This window comes from Gorilla gorilla, chromosome 19, assembly GCF_029281585.2.
Source record: "Gorilla gorilla gorilla isolate KB3781 chromosome 19, NHGRI_mGorGor1-v2.1_pri, whole genome shotgun sequence".
NCBI lineage: Eukaryota > Metazoa > Chordata > Mammalia > Primates > Hominidae > Gorilla > Gorilla gorilla.
In genome coordinates this window covers 55,397,172-55,421,997 of record NC_073243.2, presented here as the reverse complement: position 1 = coordinate 55,421,997, position 24,826 = coordinate 55,397,172, and the positions used below count along the sequence as shown (strand labels likewise).

Here is a 24,826-nt window from a genome sequence, read left to right as displayed (position 1 = left end):
CATCTGGATCTCACACTGATATTCTGGCTCCAGCAGGCACACTCACAAACAATAACATGAATTATTATTGTTAAATATCTGTGTGTATCTCCTTCCAATATGGACACCAATTTTATGTGTGCAGTTGCAAAATTAAGAGGAAAAAGAGGAGGGGAAGCCAGACTGTTTTGTTTCACCAGGATGGTAATCCTAGCTCCAGAGACATTGTGGCTGAAGCAAGGAAGAGGCCCACATACACACTGAGCCAAGTATGTCTGGCTTTTCCACAAAGAGCAGGCATTCTCCCTGCCCAGCTGATGGGGAACAAAACCCACTTACTGGATTTAGAGATGCTCCTCGACCTCCCCTGCATGTGCAGATTCAGGCACACACTGCCATCCTACTCCTTCTAAGTGCCTGGATTAAAACAGTCCTAAGAACGATTCTGGAGTTGCATAATGACCAAGCCAAGCTTGGGTTAAGCCTCTCATTCCTCCTCCTTTTAAACAAAACACTTGAAAGGGACTATACGATTCAGAAGTACAGACACTGGATAAAAGCACTTTTGGAAGAAGAGTAGAGAAATGTTCTTCAGCAACAGTTGTCCATGGCGTTAGATCCAAGTATTTAAGGCTTGGGTAGTCATCTCTAGGCCCAAACATGCTATGATTTCATTTATTCTGTAGACTGTGAATTGTGTTTTCCTAAAGAGCAGTTAAAATTGAGTTGGGAGGGAAGTGTGACTCAGATGAACAGAAAAGAGATGGGGTGAGAACAAAACCTTTTCCATATGAAACATATTAGAGGCATCAGACTTTTGGGGACACTTTGACCTCATCTTTACCTTTGTGAATTTTCTGTCTCATTTTTACTCTTCTGATGTGTTCCACCTGTTAACACAAGGCAAAATATTTTCCTTAGATGAATAATATGAAGAAATGAGCCTGCTGTCGAGTTTTGCTTGGTTTTTAATACATCCTCTTTTTTAAATGTTCATGTATACCACTAGCCAATCAGAGTTTCAAATATACTGTGGGATTTTCACTCTACCATGAAGTTTTTATAATATACTTTTTGCCTAGACTTGGTAATAAGTTTATCCTTCATTGGTTATACAGGAAAACTCTTCATTGTGACTTAAACAGGGTTTCTCAATCTCTGCACTGTTGGCATTTTCAACCTGATAATTCTTTGTTGTGAGAGCTGTTCTGTGCATTTTTGCATGTTTGGCAGCCTCCTTGGCTTCTACCCACTAGATGCAAGAAGTATCCTTCCCCTATCAGCTTTGAAAACCACAAATGTCCCTAGCCTTTGCCAAATGTACTCTGGGTGGCATGTCTCCCCTCACACACAACCCCATCATGGCCTTCCAACCCCTATTGAGAAAAACTGGCCTCTGGCTTCAGGAAAAATCCTTAAAACATGAAAAGGCGATATAAGACACTGATATGAAAGATCAAAATCTTTGGTTCCCAAGTATGTCACTATTTGAAGAGTATTTTAATAGATCCTATTCATTGTCTATCGAATTGCTATCCCCCCATCCTTCCCTAATTACATGGTAGGCTGATCCATTGATCTCTGAGTTAGTAGACTCCTCCCTCAGCCCTGGGAGAGACTGTCAGTTATGAGGACACCATTTTCCTTTGCCAGTGATTGGTCAAGGGATGGAAGTCATGTTGCCCATTTCTAGACAATGAGACATAAAAAAAGTTTAGGGAGAAACTCCTCTTACAAGATTAAACATGATGATGATAATAATAATAGAAGAGTCTCAGCCAGACATGGTGGCTCACCCCTGTAATCTCAGCAATTTGAGAGGCCGAGGTGGGTGGATCACCTGAGGTCAAGAGTTTGAGACAAGTCTGGCCAACATGGTGAAATCTCATCTCTACTAAAAATATAAAAAAAAACTCTTTTAAAAAACCATTTTGCCATCCTCTATCTCTCTCTCCTCCACTATGATTCCTGCCTTTGAATGTAGTTGTAGTGCTCGGAGCTTTAGCAAACATCTTACAATTGCAAGGAATTAAATAAAAGAATGAAATGTTAACAGCTTAAGGAAGGTAGAGCAGAAGGAACAGAAGAGCTCAGTCCTTGGTGCCATTCTTGAACTACTGAACCGGTCTTAGAATGCCCACCCCCAGCATGTTCATTACTTGAGATAATTCAACACATCTATTACCTACATCAATGATTGGCAAACTATGGTATGTGGGCCAAGTCCAATAACTAAGAATTACTTTTTTTAAAAAAAAGATTGTTAAAAAGAAACAAAGCAAGAAGAATGTATGACAGAATATATATATGTCCTACAAAGCCTAAAATATTTACTATGTGACTCTTTACAGAAAAAGCTTGCCAGTCTCCAACCTGAACCACTGATAGAGGATATCTTGCAGGTTTGCAGCCCAAAGCATTCCTAATGCAAGTACTAATATCTTCATTTTAGAATTACAGAAACTGAAGCTTCACTTGGTCAATAGTAGGCTCAATTAGACAATGCAAATACAAATTTGTCATTATTACATTATTTATTTATTTTCTTTTTGAGACAGAATCTCATATATCACAGCTCACTTCAGCCCAAACTTCCCAGGCTCAGGCGATCCACCCACCTCAGCCTCCAGAGCAGCTGGGGACTATAGGCACATGCTGCCATGCCTGGTTAATTTTTTTGTTTGTTTGTTTGCTTGCTTATTTTGTAGACATAGAGTTTCACTATGTTGTCCAGGCTGGTCTCAAACTCCTGGGCTCAAGCGATCTGCCTGCCTTGGCCTCCCAAAGTGCTGAGATTACAGGCATGAGCCACTGGGCCTGGACCATTATTTTAATTCATTGTAAAGTTAAGCCAAATTGAGGCATCACAAAAACATTCAACAAACTTTTCTGTCCCGTAGGGCTTCAAATAATCTTTCTATTCTAGGCTTGATTTTATAAATTAAAATAGACAAAGCCTCCTGATGAAACACAATGTATTCAGTAGATAATTTCAAAAGGGGCCAGACTGTCCCAACACTACCTAGAGCACTGAGGCATTTCCTGCACTAGGAAATCAAACCTAGAGACTCCAATGAGGAAAAGACATTACAGAAAAACATTACGTAAACATACCCATTGATGTGATAAATTACCTCTTCTACATGCTGAAATAGTTCTTGCACTTCCTGCTGACTCACTCAGAGGGAATTCTCAGTGTAAAGTATTCAAAGCTTTCCTCCTTTAACTCTATGCCCCAGGTTAATACTAGCATTCTCAGTGGGGCTAACATGTTCTGTACTACCTTAGTAAAGGGTTTAAATATTGACCAACTGATGTATACTGAGAAAGTCAGGTCCAGAAGACGACACACAGAGCCCATTGCAGAAAGCCCATGAGTGTTGTACAAGTCACAATCAACCACCCCGCAACATCTAACCATGGAGCTAGGATTGAACATTGAATCACTAGCAGGGCCTGACTTTTCTCAGGTGATCCAACCAGCATTTATTTGCTTTATATCCCAATGCCTATCCCAGTGCCTGACACATGGTAGGTGGTCAGTAAGAAATGCGAGCCCTCAATCTACACCCAGCACTGGTTGTGCTTCAGCATTGGGTTGGTTTGTCGGCGGAGTTTGACCAGGTTCATCCATGTCTCCCAAGCAGCACATTTGTCCACTGGCTCGGCCACTGGAGAAGACATTTGTTCACACTGCGGGGCCCTGAAAAGACAGACCGGGGGGCTTCTGGAGCTGTGCAGAAGGGGTGTCACTGTGACAGTGGGAACCTTTATGCTCCTTTGTGGCCTATGACTTGGGGTTGTGTGTTCCGGATTGGTCTGGGGCTTGATAAGGGGTTTTGCCTTTTCTACCTTCTGGCTCAACAACCAGACACACATGGCCACTGCAGCCACTTTCAGCACAAAGACCACGGCAGCCAAGGGTATGATGACCATCAGAGGGTAACTGCTCTCTCTGGGCTGCGTGGGTGCCCAAAAGCTGACTATTAGTGGTGACTGGTGGCAAAATGACCTTGATGGCAGAGACTCTGCCATCCACACTGGGCTCTTCACCACTGTGCTGTCCCCAGGGATCTGCTTTCTGCCATCCAGTCTGGGTCAGTTTCCCTAAAGTTTCTGTCTATGCTGCAAGTCCTGAGGAAATCACAGGCTTTTCCTGAGAGAGAACTGAGGTTACAAGGTTGTTTCCAGTGACAAATAAAGGAACATCTGGTGTAAATGTTTGCAAAAGTGAGGGGTCAGGCGGCACTATAACATATCACTGGCTGTACATGATCTGGCCTGAGCAAGAAAGTGAAGGAGTTGTTCAGCATCCCCATGCCTGTGGGTGGAATACCAGCCACCCTTGGTCAATGTCCCTCTGAGTGAATACAGTAGCCTTTTCTATCACTGTGCTGTAGAACCCCTCTTCGTCCCAGCCTTCTATGTACAGGGGACTCTGTCACTACAAATTTGGGATCACTGTCAGTCATATTAGCAAGCTCAATAGTATCGGGCGAAATTCACCCCCAATATTTCACATAGGTTCTTTTCTATTTTCCCTAAGTGTCGGCCAGTCTGAGAAATAAAGGGACACAGTACAAAACAGAGAAATTTTAAAGCTGGGTATCCGAGGGAGACATCACATGTCAGCAGGTTCCATGATGTCCCCTGAGCCGTAAAACCAGCAAGTTTTTATTAGTGATTTTCAAAAGGGGAGGGAGTGTACGAATAGGGTGTGGGTCACAGATGTCACATGCTTCACAAGGTAATAAGATATCACAAGGTAAATGGAGGCAGGGCAAGATCACAGGACCACAGGACCAGGGCGAAATTAAAATTGCTAATGAAGTTTCGGCCACGCATTGTTATTGATAACATCTTATCAGGAGACAGAGTTTGAGAGCAGACAACCGGTCTGACCAAAATTTACTAGGCGGGAATTTCCTCATCCTAATAAGCCTGGGAGCACTACGGGAGATGGGGGCTGATTTCATCCCTCAGCTACGACCATAAAAGACTACCAACCCCAAAGTGGCCATTCCAGAGGCCTCCCCTCAGGGATGCATTCTCTTTCTCAGGGATGTTCCTTGAGAAATTCAGTGATATTTCTCCCATTTGCTTTTGAAAGAAGAGAAATATGGCTCTGCTCCACCTGGCTCACTGGCAGTCAGAGTTTAAGGTTATCTCCCTTGTTCCCTGAACATTGCTGTTATCCTGTTCTTTTTTCAAGGTGCCCAGATTTCATGTTGTTCAAACACACATGCTCTACAAACAATCTGTGCAGTTAACGCAATCATCACTGGGTCCTGAGGTGACATACATCCTCCTCAGTTTACGAAGATGATGGGATTAAGAGATTAAAGTAAAGACAGGCATAGGAAATCACAAGGGTATTGATTGGGGAAGTGATAAGTGTCCATGAAATCTTCACAATTTATGTTCAGAGATTGCAGTAAAGACAGGTGTAAGAAATTATAAAAGTATTAATTTGGGGAACTAATACATGTCCATGAAATCTTCACAATTTATGTTCTTCTGCCATGGCTTCAGCCAGTCCCTCCGTTCGGGGTCCCTGACTTCCTGCAACACGGTAGCATCTAGGTCCCTTCTTCTCAGCTGATGAGCCACTCTGTCAGCAATTTTCAGGTTTGGCATAACTCGCAGTAAAGGCTGTACTCTGATGTTCAGTGTTTGTCCTGTCAGGTTGCTTTCTGATGTAAACAGCGAGAACTGTGGCTGGTTCTGTGTGGCAGTGAGATTTGTCATGTGATAAAAGAATCTTCCTGAATCCAAATCTTCCTGTCCAAAGTTGGTGACCACCTGGTCTTCAATCAGCAAGTGCCCATGTTGGAGGGGCCATGTTATCATGTAAGTGATTTGGGGGTTCCTTCCATTGGTCATGGCTGACAGGTGAGCATTGGTGATGGGGATGGTTGTCTGGCCTTGTGGGAGAAGTAGGTCAGTAAGGTTCACAATGCTGATGGAGATGGGAATGACATCCAGGTGGAAGAGTTTATAGAGGGTGTGGTGTGCACCATCTGTCACACTAAAGTAGAACATTCCAGAGGAAGGGCTTCCATCCTGTATGAACCACACCTGAGAGTTATCAATGCCAGCTTGTGTAAAATGGTGAACAGCTGTGTCCAGAAGGTAAGCCATTGCCAAAAAGCCATTATTAGGATTACGGATGATCATATATCTGATTTCATCTGGAGGACTGTCCAGATCTTCCATTTTCAGATGTTCAGGTCCCACAGCCAACCTACTGCCCTGCAGAACTTTCAACTGAAGCCCCTTTGTCTTTAATTCTGGTGCCTGGTCATTATAATAATATTACCTGGAGAGATGGTGATATTAAACATCTCTTCAAGTAAGTCAGCTTCTGGCTTGGTGGTGGACTTGTTCTTTTGGTTTGGCCAAACGACAAAGGTAAAATTATCAGCCAGTGATTCAGAGTCATCATGAATGTATGTAATTCCAAATTTATTAATTATATACTGATAGAAACTGGGTTTACCTTTGGTAATATTTCTTTTTCCAACCATAATTGTTCTGTGGTGAGGAAGAGATGTCACTTGGAACCAAATTTCACAGGAAGACCACTGAGATTCAGGCAATTTAAATAAGAGGTTGGAGGCATCTAACTTAAATCGGCCAATTAGAACCTTGTCTCCCTCCTTGACAGAAGCTCCTGTTAAACCAGAAAGAACAAATTGGCATTTCATTAGGACTTTTAGATGACAACTGTAAAGCTCTTTTTCCCTCAAATTTGTCTTAGTGGATTACTTGTAACACTTTGGTTGCTCAAGTACTTGAATTAGCATTGCTACCCAAGGCATACTAAATAAATACATTTTAAATACACACATTCACACACAATTAAGCCAACATTTCAGGCAACTGAGCTTTAAAATCTTTTATATTCATTTATAAAATGTTAATTTCATAATTTATCTACTACCGGACTTTCTCTTGCCATGGAAACATGCAGCTTTCAATACCCCTTTCCTTTTAAGAACTTACCCTATTTGTCATTTTCATTTTCTATCCACAGTTTTCTGTCATGGGCACAGTGAAGTCCCCACTTGGAGGTGCAAATAAAATTCTTTAAAGCTAAGTTGTCATCCTTCTCCCAGTACAACTGTTTAAGCTTATGAGATAAAATAGAAGAGACCTGGAGAAAGAGGACGTGTAAAGAAATAATTTTTTATAACTGTTTAAGCTTTATTTCAAAGGTTGATATCATGGCATTGACAATTAAAAAGGGAAAGATTTATTTCCAAACTCTCCCTACTTTAATAATTATAGATTAGGCACTGCTCATATTGTGGTGGCATTACCTGTATTTGCAAGCAGACAACTCTGCTGACCAGGCTCATTGATATCATATGAAATAGTAAAACAGAACTCCTCGGGTCCCAGGGCTGCTGATGGGGAGGAGGCCGTGAATGTAAAGGAATCTTCCGCAGTCCAGCCAGTGTTCTCACACTCTACGTGCTGGCATAATATCAACCCTTCACTGACCTGACCAAACAGTAAGATAAATTGGCTCCTGGTTTCAGGGGTGATACAAGGATTGACATATATCCTAACTGGAAGAGATACATGTCCTTTGAGAGTTCACTTTACTCATGCTCAAATTATTGCACATAGCCATCTAAATGCAGAAACATTAAAAATGTAGTTAACTTATTTTTCCAACCTAGGGGATTCTATTATGAAAATGATCTATTCACCAGAAAAAGAAAAGCACATTGATTTTGAGAAAACTAATATCTAAGGTATTTGTATAATATCACAGAAAGTTTATAAGAAACTTGTACTTAACTTGCCAGAAGATTCAACAATAATCAACTCAGAACAAGTCTTGTTGCATATATACTCCTACCCACTTTTCTGCCCCATAGATCATTTTGAATCAAATCACAGACATCATATCATTTCATCTTGCTATGAAATGTCTGAATGTTGGTCCCCTCCAAAACTCATATTGAAACTTAGTCCCCATTGTGGCAGTATTGAGAGGTGGGGCCTTTAAGAGGTGATTGGGTCATGAAGGTTCTGCTCTCATGAATGAATTAACCCATTCATAGACTAATGGGTTAATGGGTTAGTGGGTTATCATGTAAGTGGAACTGGTGGCTTTATAAGAAGAGGAAGAAAGACCTGAGCTAGAACACTCAGCTCCCTCATCATGTGATGCCCTGCACTGCCTTGGAATTCTGCAGAGTCCCCATCAGCAAGAAGGCCATCACCAGACGTGGCCCCTCAACATTAAACCTCTCAGCCTCCATAACTGTAATAAATTACTTTTCTTTATAAATTACCCATTTTCAGATATTTTGTTATAAGCAATAGAAAATGGACTAAGAGGCGGGAGGAGCAAAGATGGCCAAATGGGAACAGCTCCAGTCTACAGCTCCCAGCGTGAGCGATGCAGAAGATGGGTGATTTCTGCATTTCCAACTGAGGTACCAGGATCATCTCACTGGAGAGTGTCAGACACTGGGTGCAGGACAGTGGGTGCAGCTCACCAAGCGTGAGCCAAAGCAGGGCGAGGCATTGCCTCACCCAGGAAGCACAAGGGGTCAGGGAATTCCCTTTCCTAGTCAAAGAAAGGGGTGATAGATGGCACCTGGAAAATTGGGTAACTCCCACCCTAATACTGCACTTTTCCAATGGTCTTAGCAAACGGCACACAAGGAGATTATATCCCGTGCATGGCTCGGAGGGTCCTATGCTCACGGAGCCTCACTCATTGCTAGCACAGCAGTCTGAGATCAAACTGCAAGGCAGCACTGAGGCTGGGGGAAGGGCACCCACCATTGCTGAGGCTTGAGTAGGTAAACAAAGCGGCCAGGCTGGGAAGCTCGAACTGGGTGGAGACCACGTCAGCTCAAGGAAGCCTGCCTGCCTCTGTAGACTCCACCTATGGGGGGAGGGCATAGCCAAACAAAAGGCAACAGAAACCTCTGCAGACTTAAATGTCCCTGTCTGACAGCTTTGAAGAGAGTAGTGGTTCTCCCAGCATGCAGCTGGAGATCTGAGAATGGACAGACTGCCTCCTCAAGTGGGTCCCTGACCCCTGAGTAGTGTAACTGGGAGGCACTCCCCACTAGGGGCAGACTGACACCTCACATGGCCAGGTACTCCTCTAAGACAAAACTTCCAGAGGAACGATCAGGCAGCAACTTTTGCTGTTCACCAATATCCGCTGTTCTGCAGCCTCCGCTGCTGATACCCAGGCAAACAGGGTCTGGAGTGGACCTCCAGCAAACTCCAACAGACCTGCAGCTGAGGATCCTGACTGTTAGAAGGAAAACGAACAAACAGAAAGGACATCCACACCAAAACCCCATCTGTATGTCACCATCATCAAAGTCCAATGGTAGATAAAACCACAAAGATGGGGAAAAAATAGAGCAGAAAAACTGGAAACTCTAAAAATCAGAGCACCTCTCCTCCTCCAAAGGAACGCAGCTCCCCACCAGCAATGGAACAAAGCTGGATGGAGAATGACTTTGATGAAATGAGAGAAGAAGGCTTCAGGCTATCAAACTACTCCAAGCTAAAGGAGGAAGTTCAAACCCATGGCAAAGAAGTTAAAAACCTTGAAAAAAAATTAGACAAATGGCTAACTAGAATAACCAATGCAGAGAAGTCCTTAAAGGACCTGATGGAGCTGAAAACCATGGCATGAGAACTACGTGACGAATGCACAAGCCTCAGTAGCCGATTCAATCAAATGGAAGAAAGGGTATCAGTGATGGAAGATCAAATGAATGAAATAAAGCGAGAAGAGAAGTTTAGAGAAAAAAAGAATAAAAAGAAATGAACAAAGCCTCCAAGAAATATGGGACTATGTGAAAAGACCAAATCTGTGTCTGATTGATATACCTGAAAGTGATGAGGAGAATGGAACCAAGTTGGAAAACACTCTGCAGGATATTATCCAGGAGAACTTCTCCAATCTAGCAAGGCAAGCCAACATTCAGATTCAGGAAATACAGAGAATGCCACAAAGATACTCCTCGAGAAGAGCAACTCCAAGATACATAATTGTCAGATTCACCACAGTTGAAATAAAGGAAAAAATGTTAAGGGCAGCCAGAGAGAAAGTTTGGGTTACCCACAAAGGGAAGCCCATCAGACTGACAGCTGATCTCTCAGCAGAAACTCTACAAGCCAGAAGAGAGTGGGGACCAATATTCAACATTCTTAAAGAAAAGAATTTTCAACCCAGAATTTCATATCCAGCCAAACTAAGCTTCATAAGTAAAGGAGAAATAAAATACTTTACAGACAAGCAAACGCTGAGAGATTTTGTCACCACCAGACCTGCCCTACAAGAGCTCCTGAAGGAAGCACTAAAAGTGGAAGGGCACAACCTGTACCAGCCACTGCAAAAACATGCCAAATTATAAAGACCATCGAGGCTAGGAAGATACTGCATCAACTAACGAGCAAAATAACCAGCTAACATCATAATGACAGGATCAAATTCACACATAACAATATTAACCTTAAATGTAAATGGGCTAAATGCTCCAATTAAAAGACACAGACTGGCAAATTGGATAAAGAGTCAACACCCATCAGTGTGCTGTATTCAGGAAACCCATCTCACGTGCAGAGACACACATAGGCTCAAAATAAAGGAATGGAGGAAGATCTACCAAGCAAATGGAAAACAAAAAAAGGCAGGGGTTGCAATCCTAGTCTTGGATAAAACAAACTTTAAACCAACAAAGATCAAAAGAGACAAAGAAGGCCATTACATAATGGTAAAGGGATCAATTCAACAAGAAGAGCTAACTATCCTAAATACATATGCACCCAATATAGGTGCACCCAGATTCATAAAGCAAGTCCTCAGAGATCTACAAAGAGACTTAGACTCCCACACAATAATAATGGGAGACTTTAACACCCCACTGTCAACATTAGACAGATCAACAAGACAGAAAGTTAACAAGGATATCCAGGAATCGAACTCAGCTCTGCACCAAGCAGACCTAATAGACATCTACAGAACTCTCTACCCCAAATCAACAGAATATACATTCTTTTCAGCACCACCCCATACCTATTCCAAAATTGACCACATAGTTGGAAGTAAAGAACTCCTCAGCAAATGTAAAAGAACAGAAATTACAACAAACTCTCTCTCAGACCACAGTGCAATCAAACTAGAACTCAGGATTAAGAAACTCACTCAAAACCTCTCAACTACATGGAAACTGAACAACCTGCTCCAGAATGACTACTGGGTGCATAATGAAATGAAGGCAGAAATAAAGATGTTCTTTGAAACCAGCAAGAACAAAGACACAACATACCAGAATCTCTGGGACACATTCAAAGCAGTGTGTAGAAGGAAATTTATAGCACTAAATGCCCACAAGAGAAAGCAGGAAAGATCTAAAACTGACTCCCTAACATTACAATTAAAAGAACTAGAAAAGCAAGAGCAAACACATTCAAAAGCTAGCAGAACGCAAGAAATAACTAAGGTCAGAGCAGAACTGAAGGAAATAGAGACACAAAAAACCCTTCAAAAATCAATGAATCCATGAGCAGGTTTTTACAAATGATCAACAAAATTGATAGACTGCTAGCAAGACTAATAAAGAAGAAAAGAAAGAAGAATCAAATAGATGCAATAAAAAATGATAAAGGGGATATCACCACTGATCCCACAGAAATACAAACTACCATCAGGGAATACTATAAACACCTCTACGCAAATAAGCTAGAAAATCTAGAAGAAATGGATAAATTCCTGACACATATATCCTCCCAAGACTAAACCAGGAAGAAGTTGAATCTCTGAATAGACCAATAACAGGCTCTGAAATTGAGGCAATAATCAATAGCTTACCAACCAAAAAAAGTACAGGACCAGATGGATTCACAGCCGAATTCTACCAGAGGAACAAAGAGGAGCTGGTACCATTCTTTCTGAAAATATTCCAATCAATAGAAAAAGAGGGAATCCTCCCTAACTCATTTTATGAGGCCAGCATCATCCTGATACCAAAGCCTGGCAGAGACACAACCAAAAAAGAGAATTTTAGACCAATATCCCTGATGAACATCGATTCAAAAATCCTCAATAAAATACTGGCAAACTGAATCCAGCAGCACATCAAAAAGCTTATCCACCATGATCAAGTGGGCTTCATCCCTGGGATGCAAGGCTGGTTCAACATACGCAAATCAATAAACGTAATCCAGCATATAAACAGAACCGATGACAAAAACCATATGATTGTCTCAATAGATGCAGAAAAGGCCTTTGACAAAATTCAACAACACTTCATGCTAAAAACTCTCAATAAATTAGGTATTAATGGGATGTATCTCAAAATAGTAAGAGCTATCTATGACAAACCCACAGCCAATATCATACTGAATGGGCAAAAACTGGAAGCATTCCCTTTGAAAACTGGCACAAGACAGGGATGCCCTCTCTCACCACTCCTATTCAACTTAGTGTTGGAAGTTCTGGCCGGGGCAATCAGGCAGGAGAAGGAAATAAAGGGTATTCAATTAGGAAAAGAGGAAGTCAAATTGTCCCTGTTTGCAGATCACATGATTGTATATCTAGAAAACTCCATTGTCTCAGCCCAAAATCTCCTTCAGCTGATAGGCAACTTCAGCAAAGTCTCAGGATACAAAATCAATGTGCAAAAATCACAAGCATTCTTACACACCAGTAACAGACAAACAGCGAGCCAAATCATGAGTCATCTCCCATTCACAATTGCTTCAAAGAGAATAAAATACCTAGGAATCCAACTTACAAGGGACGTGAAGGACCTATTCAAGGAGAACTACAAACCACTGCTCATGGAAATAAAAGAGGATACAAACAAATGGAAGAACATTCCATGCTCATGGGTAGGAAGAATCAATATTGTGAAAATGGCCATACTGCCCAAGGTAATTTATGGATTCAATGCCATCCCCATCAAGCTACCAATGACTTTCTTCACAGAATTGGAAAAAACTACTTTAAACTTCACATGGAACCAAAAAAGAGCCCGCATTGCCAAGTCAATCCTAAGCCAAAAGAACAAAGCTGGAGGCATCACGCTACCTGAGTTCAAACTATACTACAAGGCTACAGTAACCAACACAGCATGGTGCTGGTACCAAAACAGAGATATAGACCAATGGAACAGAACAGAGCCCTCAGAAATAATGCCACATATCTACAACTATCTGATCTTTGACAAACCTGACAAAAACAAGAAATGGGGAAACGATTCTCTATTTAATAAATGGTGCTGGGAAAACTGGCTAGCCATATGTAGAAAGCTGAAACTGGATCCCTTCCTTACACCTTATACAAAAATTAATTCAAGATAGATTAACGACTTACATGTTAGACCTAAAACCATAAAAACCTAGAAGAAAATCTAGGCAATACCATTCAGGACATAGGCATGGGCAAGGACTTCATGTCTAAAACACCAAAAGCAATGGCAACAAAAGCCAAAATTGACAAATGGGATCTAATTAAACTAAAGAGCTTCTGCACAGCAAAAGAAACTACCATCAGAGTGAAAAGGCAACCTACAGAATGGGAGAAAATTTTTGCAATCTACTCATTTGACAAAGGGCTAATATCCAGAATCTACAATGAACTCAAACAAATTTACAAGAAAAAAACAAACAACCCCATCAAAAAGTGGGCAAAGGACATGAACAGACACTTCTCAAAAGAAGACATTTATGCAGCCAAAAAACACATGAAAAAATGCTCATCATCATTGGCCATCAGAGAAATGCAAATCAAAACCACAATGAGATACCGTCTCACACCAGTTAGAATGGCGATCATTAAAAAGTCAGGAAACAACAGATGCTGGAGAGGATGTGGAGAAATAGGAACACTTTTACACTGTTGGTGGGACTGTAAACTAGTTCAACCATTGTGGAAGTCAGTGTGGCGATTCCTCAGGGATCTAGAACTAGAAATACCATTTGACCCAGCCATCCCATTACTGGGCATATACCCAAAGGATTATAAATCATGCTGCTATAAAGACACATGCACACGTAAGTTTATTGTGGCACTATTCACAATAGCAAAGACTTGGAACCAACCCAAATGTCCAACAATGATAGACTGGATTAAGAAAATGTGGCACATATATACCATGGAATACTATGCAGCCATAAAAAATGAAGAGTCCATGTCCCTTGCAGGGACATGGATGAAGCTGGAAACCATCATTCTCAGCAAACTATCAGAAGGACAAAAAACCAAAGACCATATGTTCTCACTCATTGGTGGGAACTGAACAATGAAAACACCTGGACACAGGAAGGGGAACATCACACACCGGGGACTGTTGTGGGGTGGGGGGAGTGGGGAGGGATAGCATTAGGAGATATATCTAATGTTAAATGACAAGTTAGTGGGTGCAGCACACCAACATGGCGCATGTATACATATGTAACAAACCTGCATGTTGTGCACACGTACCCTAAAACTTAAAGTATAATAAAAAAAAAAAAAGAAAATGGACTAAGAGACATCTGTAAATGCTTTAGTAAGTATTGGTTAACGATGACTCTTAAAAACATAACCATAATATCATGATCACACCATAATATTACAAATAATTACTTAGTATTTTCAAATATCCAAATGTTCAAATGTATCTGGTAATCTAATACTTGTCTTTTTGTTTTCACTAGTTGCACTGTTGAGTCAGGATCCTAAGTCCACATCACATTTGTTTGATACTTCTCATAGATGTCTTTTCATCTATGGGTTCCTCTTCTCTAATTTTTCTTGGAATTTGTTTGTTGAAGAAATTGGGCTGTCTGTCTTGAGAGTTTCCCACATTCTGGATTTTGCTGACTCCATCCCTGGGATGTTGTTTCGCATTTCCTCTCGCCTCTGTATTTCCTATGTACTGGTAGTTAAATCTAGAGACTTAATAGGAATCAGCTTCAACTTTTGGATAAGAATATTTTACAGGTTGTATTTTATGTTTTCTCTTGCATCTCATTGCGAAGCAAAATATTAGGTTGCTTCTCTCTTGGATATGTTAAGATTGACAGGTAGATTCAAGTGTTGGCAGGTTGGTCCTTCTATTTTAAGGTTCTCCATTAGCCTGTCACCTAATAGATTTAAAGAGTCATTGATACCATTGCCTAAATCCATTATTGTTGCAGTGGCAAAACACTGATATTCTTTTATCATTTCTTCTTTATTATCTGGAAGTCTTTTATAAGAAAGAACTTTCCTTCATCTGCTATTTGGTTATAGTGAGGTACAGGAAAGACAGGATAAATGCTTGATTCTTTCCCTTTATGTACCAAACTTTAATCACAGAAGGGAAGGCTACAGACAAAATATTTAGCCCTTAGTTTCTATGGGTCACTTCTTTTTCTGACCTGCTAGCTATTATAATATTCTGAGTTTACAGGTGTGTTTTGCCAAGGTATTCTATGTCCAGTTCAAACATGCCTAGGATAAACTATCATGTAATTTATAGAGCAGTTGAGTCCACCTCATCAATCAATATCTGGAAATGCTATAGTAACTAACAGAAGTTTGGGTCTCTGAATATATGTTGCTTTGGCTCAATGCTGATACAGAGGCTATATCTTGATCTCGAGCTCTAGAAAGGCTTTTGGTCTGGTGAGTTTCCGTGGAAGATAAGCTCCCTGTCCCAAAGTAGCCAAAAACTGTTGGTGAGGAGTTCTTTCATTCTTAGCCCATTCAAGAATGAGGCAAGGAAATGCTGTCTTTTGAGGGTTTTAAATGGGGAGAAGAAAGAAAAATATTATCTCTAAACATTACCTTATAGAGAAACAAGGTTACTCAGGAGAAATTGAAGTTTCTCCAAAGATAGCAATTTCTGGTACTAATGAGTGATTCAGTTCCCCAGCAGTTCCTGGGAAAGAAAGTCTGCTTTATTTGGCAGCCCTAGCATTTCAATTCCTAGCTTAAGATTTATGGTTAGTCATAAATGCATTTCCCCTCCCAGAAACAGGTGACTGTGCCATGAATTTTGGACCAGAAGATGCTTTTTATTCAGCTTGAGAGAGGCATCATATTATAAAGCAAAAAAGATCCATTTCCCTAAGATGAAAAGTAACATAGTCTATTAACCAGGAAGAAAGATTTTCTTGGAAGCTGGTCAACCTTGTCCTTTGGTATAAGTGAAAATTAGCTTCCCTGAAAAATATATAAGAAGTTGTTAGAATAATCTAAGGATCTTCCGATGTCCGTGGTGCAGAGAGTGATTGTCCCAGGAAAGGGATAGTGCTCACAGACAATTGAGATGAAAGTCAGAAATCTTCTGAGGGAAGAGATTGGGGAAGAGTCCTAAACATACCTTTGTATTTCAGGAGCCTAGTGGAGGAGAGATCTGTTATAGGTTCTATTTTTAAAAAGGCATTTCAAGAGTATGAAATTAAGTGTGAATAACTAATTGCCTAATTTTACCCTGGAGAGTGACAGAGAGAATTTAATTAGATGCATCTTGAGTATCTGGACTTTAAGACTGGATAGGGCATTACTGAAAGTGCTCAGCTAGAAATAAAAGGGACTAAGGGTGCCTGTGGAATGTGCACTTGCTGGCCATGCCCTGAAAGAGGTTTGCAGGTGAGTAGGTTCTTTAATGTTCAGAAGAGAGTTTTTCCTTCTGCAGCTTTAAGAGCCAGGTTCCAAGGGGTGTGTGTGTATTAAGGAGAAGGCCAGGAAAGGCAGAATGAGACCAAGACTTCAGGAGAAAAAGTGTGGGGTAAACCTGAAGAGAGAAGGATCTAAGAGAGGATTAGGAATTTTGTCACCTAAAATAGAAAATGGCCTTAGGAACAATTTCCAACAGCTCTACATATTTCCATGGTATTAAATATGGATAGATAAGCCACTTAGCTGAATACCTGGGCTCTGGGGTTAGGGAGAGGAGAGAAGAGAAATTAAATCCATTTCTTATGGATTTAATTTAGCCCAGATATTTTCTCTTTAACAGATGAAATCTTTCTGGAATGTTGTTAGAAAACCAATGGTGTTGGATTTCAACTAATAAACATAGTAGGAAAAACAAAATGAGAAAAATCGACATTTGGCAACCTCTGCAACAATAAACATTTCAGGCAAGAATCCTAAAACTAGTGGGTGAAAATGTGATGAGAAACAAGCTATTTAAATCTTTCCAAAGTGTCTCCTCACATATTTATTAATTACAAAGGGGAGAACAGTACCTTCAAGTGGATAAACCTGAAAGCAACACCTGACCAAGTGACAGAGGTAAACATCCTCAGTCCTGGGCAAAGTGAGCCTTAGGGCCTCTGATGGGAAGCTCTGAGAACCCAGCAGCTCTCCCGGTATTCCTGCCCCAAAGGCACAACCTAAATAGATCTGATCATAAGGAAACAGGATAAAACACCAGGTAAGACCAGACTGAGGGATATTCTACAGAGAACTGTCCTGTACCTGGCAAGAAAAGGCAAGTTCATGAAAGGGAACATGACTGAGGAATGATTCCAGCTTGAAGGAGACTAAACGTCAGAGGCATTCAAACCAGAACAACTCCATCTTGAGGAGGGGCTGGGTATAAAATAAAGCTGAGACCTGTTGGGCTGCATTCCCAGGAGGTCAGGCATTCTTAGCCACAGGATGAGATAGGAGGTCGGCAGAAGACACAGGTCACAAAGACCTTGCCGATAAAACAGGATGCAGTAAAGAAGCTGGCCAAAACCCACCAAAACCAAGATGGCAATGAAAGTGACCTCTGGTTGACCTCACTGCTCATTATATGCTGATTATAATGCATTAGCATGCTAAAAGACACTCCCACCAGTGCCATGACAGTTTACAAATGCCACAGAAATGTCTGAAGTTACCATATATAGTCTAAAAAGGGGAGGGGCCCTCAGTTCTGAGAACTCTCCACCCCTTTCCCAGAAAACTCATGAATAATCCACCCCTTATTTAGCATATGAGCAAGAAATAACTATACGTATATTCAGTCAGGCAGCCATTGCTGCTGCTCTGCCTATGGGGTAGCCATTCTTTCATCCCTTTACTTTCCTAATAAACTTGCACTCACTTTACTCTATGGACTCGCCTCAAATTCTTTCTTGCTCGAGGTCCAAGGACCCTGTCTTGGGGTCTGGATTGGGATCCCTTTCTGGTAACATAAAGACATGGGACAATTAAACGCTATGTTTTATGCTGTGGACTTTTTCTTTTGCTAAAAAAAATTTACTGAAACAACTTGTGAAATTTGAATAAGGTCTATAAATTATATAATAGTATTGTGGCAATGTGAATTTCATGGGTTTGAAAATTATACTGTGATTCTGTAAGAGAATGGTGTTATTTCTAGGAAAAACACACTGAAATATTTAGAGATAAAGGGGCATGGCAGCAACTGGCTCTCAAAGTCTCCGAAATGTGTTTGTGTGTGTAAAGAGAAAAATGACAAAGCAAATGTGGTTAAATGCTAACATTTGGGGAATATGGATGAATATTATATAGGAATTCTTTGTACTCTATTACAATTATTCTGTAAGTCTGAAGCTATTTCAAAATAGTTAGAACATGATACTTAAAAAAGTAAACTTCATAATGTTTTACTACATCAACTTCAACTTCAAGAAGGGACAAGTAATCCCTCTTCTCTGATGACTCAGAGTATGCAGAATGGGGGAGGGAGACCCACTCACAAATGCCTTGGACACTTGAAAATCAATAAGTAATTTTAAGATCAAGATACAGGGTCTAGTTGGTCCCCATTCCTGCCCCATCTCACCACCACCACCCAGCTGCCTCCTGTAACCTAGGCCATTTCACTAAGACTTTAACGAGGCTGTAATCCTGCCTTGCCTATGAAAGGGTGGATATGTGCTTCCAAATCCTACAACTTCCCAGAGTAGTGCTGTTACAGGTAGTTAGGCATTAGCGGGGCAGGAGAGGGCTTTCCCCGACAACCCACTAGAAATGCCAGGTGATGGCTCGGCAATTATTGCATTGCCTCTCTAAAAGTGATAAATTGGCAGCTGGCACCAGGGAGAGGCCATTTCCTGATGGTCCACACCTGTTAATGTTAAAGTGTTAAAGAAAAGCAGATCCCAGGGAGAAGAAACTTCCCAGGCATGCATATTAAGAGACAAAAATGGCAAAGTATGGTCTTCAGGGCACTCCACCACAAAAAGGAAGAAAGCCTCAGATGGACATGGGTACAACTTCCTAAGCACACTGCATGTGTTCAGTTCCCAAGGGTAAGGAAGGGACTACACATGCAGGAAGCCCACCCTAAGGAAAGAATTATGGGAAAGAGGCGAGCCTATAGAGCCCTAGGATCAAGGTAAGTGTCCCTTTTTTCTCTCTTTGACCTTCAGGTGCCCACTTGGATCTCTTTCAAAGATTCTTTCCTTTCTTGTCTGTTCTAAAACCTTTTTAATAAACTTCCACTCCTGCTCTGGAACTTGCCTCAGTCTCTTTTTCTGTTTTATGCCCCTCAGTCAAATTATTTCTTCTGAGGAGGCAAGGCCTAAAGATGCCACAAATGTGTACAGATTCACCACCAGTGATTTGGGGTGACTCAGATCTCTTCCACTGCTAACGGTGCTTTCATTTGAAGGGGCAATATTATAATATCCCTCAGATCTCTGAGATTTAAACTTTCTGGATCTCATATCCTTGATTTCTAGGGAACCACAAAGAAAACCATTTGTTAATGCTAAAGAGAGAGATTTGGTTCTAAGATTTCTGTGATGCTTTAACATTTACAGCTGAGAAGCTCAGAGAAATTGGAAATTTAAGGAATGCCTCCCTACATCCACCCCCATACCCTCATTGCACACTAGTTGGTAACAGAGCTGGGACTCAAAGCCAGATCTCCAGGTTAGTCGATAAGTGCTTTCTCCTATAGCAATAATTGGGGCCTCTTTGGCTCCAACTGCTTGAATTATTGCTTTTCTTCCTCCAAGGAAGAAAAGGACACCTGTTAATATGAGAATGCAAGCCAAAGAGTGGGGTAGATTTTGAATCTTGGATTGATCAGATCTAAATTCAAGTATAAATGTCACCAGTTTTCAGCTCTGTGACCTTTGTGCAAGTCGCTTAATCTCTCTGAGCCTCAATTTGTGCATTAAAATATGGAATAATAACTCACTTGTAGATATGCATTTGACTAAATTGGTCTATTGCATATCAGTGTTCAAAAAAATGCAGGCCCTGGGCATTTCTAGGTCTTTCAAGAAAGCTAAGTTATCACCAACCAATTCCTTACTGGAACATCAGGGGATTCTGGTTAAGATGGGAGGCTATAGTCTTTTTTATACTGAATCATGGATGTGAATATTAAGGAATTAGAAAGTTCTAAAATATGCCTAATAAAATATTTTCCCATAAAAATGAAGGAATTTATAGGCTAAAATCTTGGCACATTGCAAAAGCTTACTTCTGGTTGCTTTGTAAATAAGCATTTGTTCACTATTCTAAAAATATTTGCCAAATGGACAAATAAACTACTTTAAAAGTGCCATACAAATCTAAAGTATATACATTTTTTATCATGAAGAAGAATTAAGGCCATCTAGCATATTTCTTACTCATTTATTTAACAAAAACACCTAGACAACACCTAACTTTTATTGAGTCCTAAACACAAATTCCAGGTGCTCTATGAGCCGCTTTATATAATTTATAATTCATGCATAGACAATAAGTTGGAGAGCCTAGTTTTGAACCTAGCCCTGCATGACTCCAGAGTTCACACCTTCTTGATTACCTAGGAGCCATGCCTACAGTATGGAAAATTCAGTGAAATTCTAGGCAGCAAAGAATTTCACAAGATATGCTCTCCAACTCCAAGAACCCTGGTAATGTGGAAACTCAGTTGTAAGTATGAGTAGGGCAGACTAGTGCCATTTTTTGGTCTGGCCTGAAAACAACATAGTCACTATTGGCCAGGGCTTGTCCAGACTTGTAATGACTCAAATACATGGCTCATTTTATGTATTGTATTTATTACAAATGGCAAATTAAAGAAAGGCTGTATTCCCATTCTACTATACTATACTATACTATGCTATACTATACTATACTATACTATACTATACTATACTATACTATACTATACTATACTATTTTTTTTTTTTCTGAGACAGGGTCTCACTCTGTCTGCACTCTGGAGTGCAGTAGCACGATCTTAGCTCTCTGCAACCTCTGCCTTCCAGGCTCAAGCCATCCTCCCACCTCAACATCCTGAGTAGCTGGGACTACAGGTGTGTGCCACTATGCCCGGCTAATTTTTGTATTTTTTGATAGAGACAGGATTTCACCACGTTGCCCAGGCTGGTTTTGAACTCCTGAGCTCAAGAGATCCACCCACTTCACCCTCCCAAAATGCTGGGATTACAGGCACTACTGCCATTTTTGATCAGGGAGAAAATCTCATTATTGTATTAAAGAGAAAAGACATTGGGATTAAAGAAAGAGGAGTTTTTCCCGAGAGCAATTCCTGTTTGGGCTGTCAGTCACCAAGGTGACTGACAGATACCTGCCTGCTCAAGGCTAAGCTTTTAAAACCTGGAGCCAGAGAGCTAAGGATCACTACGAGTGTCCTTGGATGAACCCAAGGATGAAGCAGGAGCTCAGATGTACTATGCTTTGGTGGACGGGGGTCAACTGTGGAATACAGTTTTTTTTTTTTCCTAAAGGCATTCTACAGGTCTACAGAAGTACATGGGACAGGACTGGGGGTAATGAGATCAGAATTGTCAAACTTGACCAAAAGGCAAGGCTAGAACACTCTGGAGAGTATCTTCATTCTAAGGGTGTCTGTAAATACAGCTCCCTACAAATCTGATAAGAAAACCAGAGCATGAGTCCTTTCCACTGATCCTTCCCAGAGTGGGGCTTAAAAGTAGCTTTGAAATTCCCACTGGAGAAGAGAGTAACCAAATTATCTCAAAGTCAGCTGGGAGAAGGAAAAAGAAGAGATGGAGACAGGAATCCACTTGCTTAATTCTCCACAACACAATGGTTTTGTCCAAGGTTCAGGTCTCTGGACAGGACAGTCCTTGGCCAGAAGGAGGAAGAGAAAGAGAACTGGCCAAAAAAAAAAAAAAAAAAGAAGAAAGAAATCTCTATGCCAAACAGATATCCATGGGGAAAGATACCACACAAAGCCAAACCATTCAAGAGGGTAAAGTCTGCAAAGGTCCATGAAAATTAACCAAAAAGTACTAAAAGCTAACATTCTAAAGACACCAAGATGCTGTACTCCTGAAAGATGAGCACCAAGAAACAGCTCCTCTCTGTTTGCCCTTTCTCTCTTCCACCAGACTGACATCACCGTGGCTACAGAGAGCAGCCAGATATACAGAATTCAAGGTTCCCAGAAGAGATCAGAAGCCCGGGAAGCCCAGGGTGCCAAGGCTTAGAGAGTGTCCAGGAATCAGGCTAAACAAAGGGGCTGAGTTAAGTCCCAGGAATAATTTCCCTTAGTGGGAGTGGATAGAAGAGGCATTTTGGAAAACCTAGGTTCCAAAATGGTGTTACTTGGAAATCTGCAGCTAGAAATGGACAACTGAAAACCTAACCCAAATAACTATCCAGGAGTTGTGGCTCATGCCCTTCCATAACTGTGTCAGTCTCTCCAGAAACCAACTAGAATAAAAATCTTTTCAAGGAGCACAGCAAGATATCCATCTATAGCCCTACCTGGCAGAGAAGTCCAAATCCACGTTTATATAGACCTAAACATAGATTCTCATATGCCTTGTACCATTATACATGTATAGACCTTTAATAAAACTATCAAATGAGATCATATAAAAGGTTACTATTAGGAAACAGCAGAAGGCAGTATGAGACATCTTGCTTTTGTTATATGTGAGTGTAGTAAGTTAAAAAATGCCCCCCAAAGATATCAGGCTCTAATCTCTGAAAGCTACCTATGAATGTTCCCTTATATGGCAAAGACCTTGCAAATGTGATTAAGTTAATGATCCTGAGATTGGAAGATCATCCTAGATTATTCAGGTGGGCCCTAACTGCAGTCAAATGAATCTTTACAACAGGGAGGCAGAGGGAGACTTAGACATAAAAGGAGAAAGCAGTGTGACCACAAAGGCAGAGATGGGAGTGATGCAGCCACATGCCAAGGAATGCCTGCAGCCATAGAAGCTGGGAAAGAGGCAAGGAAAAAACTCCCCCTCACAGCCTTCAGAGGTTGCACGGCACTGCTGACACCTTGATTTTGGCCAAGTGAAATGGAGTTCAGACTGTTCTCAGGAACTGGGAGGGAATATATTTCTGCTCTTTTAAGCCACCAAGTGTGTAGCAATTTATCACAGCAACCATAGGAAATGAACGGAAGAAAAAGGGACAAATCACTTTCACAGAAATGGGATTTTGTTCTATCTGCTTTTTGAAAGAAATAGCCAACAGTTCTAAAAGAAAGAAACACTTTTGGTTATTCAAAGCCATTGGGCCCGGGCCCATCAGCCAATTTCCAGCTTGAACAATGAACAGGTGATTAAATGATAATATAATAATTTCTATATGTGGAAAAATATGCTAGCACATAATTCAATGAAGTGTAATGACAAAGCCAAAATTAGCCCAAAAGAACAAAAACTAGTGGAAAATGTCTGAAATAACTTCTATGTCTAGTCGTCATTAAGCTTATTACTGAAAAGATCCCAAGAAAACAGCAGTGGAGGTAGGGGCAGGAGTAATCACTAACAGCAAGACCCTGAGCCTTCCCTGTTCAGAATATTCAGGGACCAAAGTTTAATAATCCATTCAGTTGATGGTACTCTCCATTAAGTTGTAATAAGTTCATTTCTATCCTATCCTATGTATGAATCAACATTCAGTTGATTGTACTCTCCATTAAGTTGTAATAAGTTAATTTCTATCCTATGGGAAGTGTTTTCACAATTTCTTAAAACGTGTTTTCTTGGTCAATAAATCAAGATTCTGGGAGAACAGGTAATTAGACAAAAGTCATAACCCAGAATTGATTGTATCATTTTCTAAATGTGGCCCTGGACACCTCTGTCCATATTGCAGCAGCAAGCAGAGACAAAGACAGTTGATCTCCCACCCACAACAGTACAATGGCTGAAATGCAATTACTGGCTTTATGGAAAAGCAAAAGGGCCAGGCACCGTAAATCTCAAACTGGAACACTCTGCTTTTTAGTGAGTCTAAATTATTTCAACAAGCACTGGAATTAAAGTCATTCAATTAGCTTCATGCTGTACTTGGAAGAAATCAGTGCCTTATAGAATTTAATTTTTATTTTGTTTATACATTCTTTGAAATGAAAAATAATTTTTCTAAATTTGTTAAAAGCTTTTATTTAATTTTAAAATCCAATGATTTACCTTCTCTGTGTACTCGCATGCTTAATTCTTCAGGACACAAGATTTTGAGCAAAAGTTTTTGTGGTTTAGCTTTTCGCATTTAGGCAGATATAATTCATGGTGAAGGACAAAGATGTTGCTTGCTTATCTTGGGTAGGCTGACATGGTATGGTTTAGAAAAATAGTAAATTTATTCTGGGATAAGAAAGTATTTTTGGACTATGCCATAACAAGTATTTTCCTCACAATTATTTTGCCAAAGCATGATCTTAAGTATAATAGAGAGTGGAGGTTTCTTTCAGAAGCTGTATCCATCCATATATCGCCCGGGCTGGAGCACAGTGGCATAATCATAGCTTACTGTAACCTAGAACACCCAGGCTCCAACAACCCTCCCGCCTCTGCCTCCCGAGTAGCTGGGACTACAGACATGCCCCACCACACCCAGCTAATTGGGTTTTTAAAAAATGTTTCATAGAGACTGGGGGGCAGAAGTGGGGAGAGG

The 24,826-nt window shown here is 40.8% G+C and overlaps 1 protein-coding gene and 1 pseudogene across 1 annotated transcript in view; both read right to left on the bottom strand.

The window, feature by feature from the left end:
• Positions 1-3,543: 3,543 nt before the first annotated feature.
• Positions 3,544-4,292, bottom strand: LOC115931228 (uncharacterized; annotated as a pseudogene).
• A 276-nt stretch (positions 4,293-4,568) lies between these two features.
• Positions 4,569-24,826, bottom strand: part of LOC129528115 (chondroitin sulfate proteoglycan 4-like) — a 58,061-nt gene continuing 37,803 nt past the window's right edge. Inside the window, exons 4-5 of the mRNA XM_063700446.1 lie at positions 6,985-7,135; positions 4,569-6,652 (exon numbers count right to left, since the gene is read on the bottom strand). Of these exons, the coding sequence (XP_063556516.1) occupies positions 5,458-6,195 (738 nt within the window). The 5' untranslated portion in view covers positions 6,196-6,652; positions 6,985-7,135 and the 3' untranslated portion in view covers positions 4,569-5,457. The remainder of the gene's footprint in view (positions 6,653-6,984; positions 7,136-24,826) is intronic.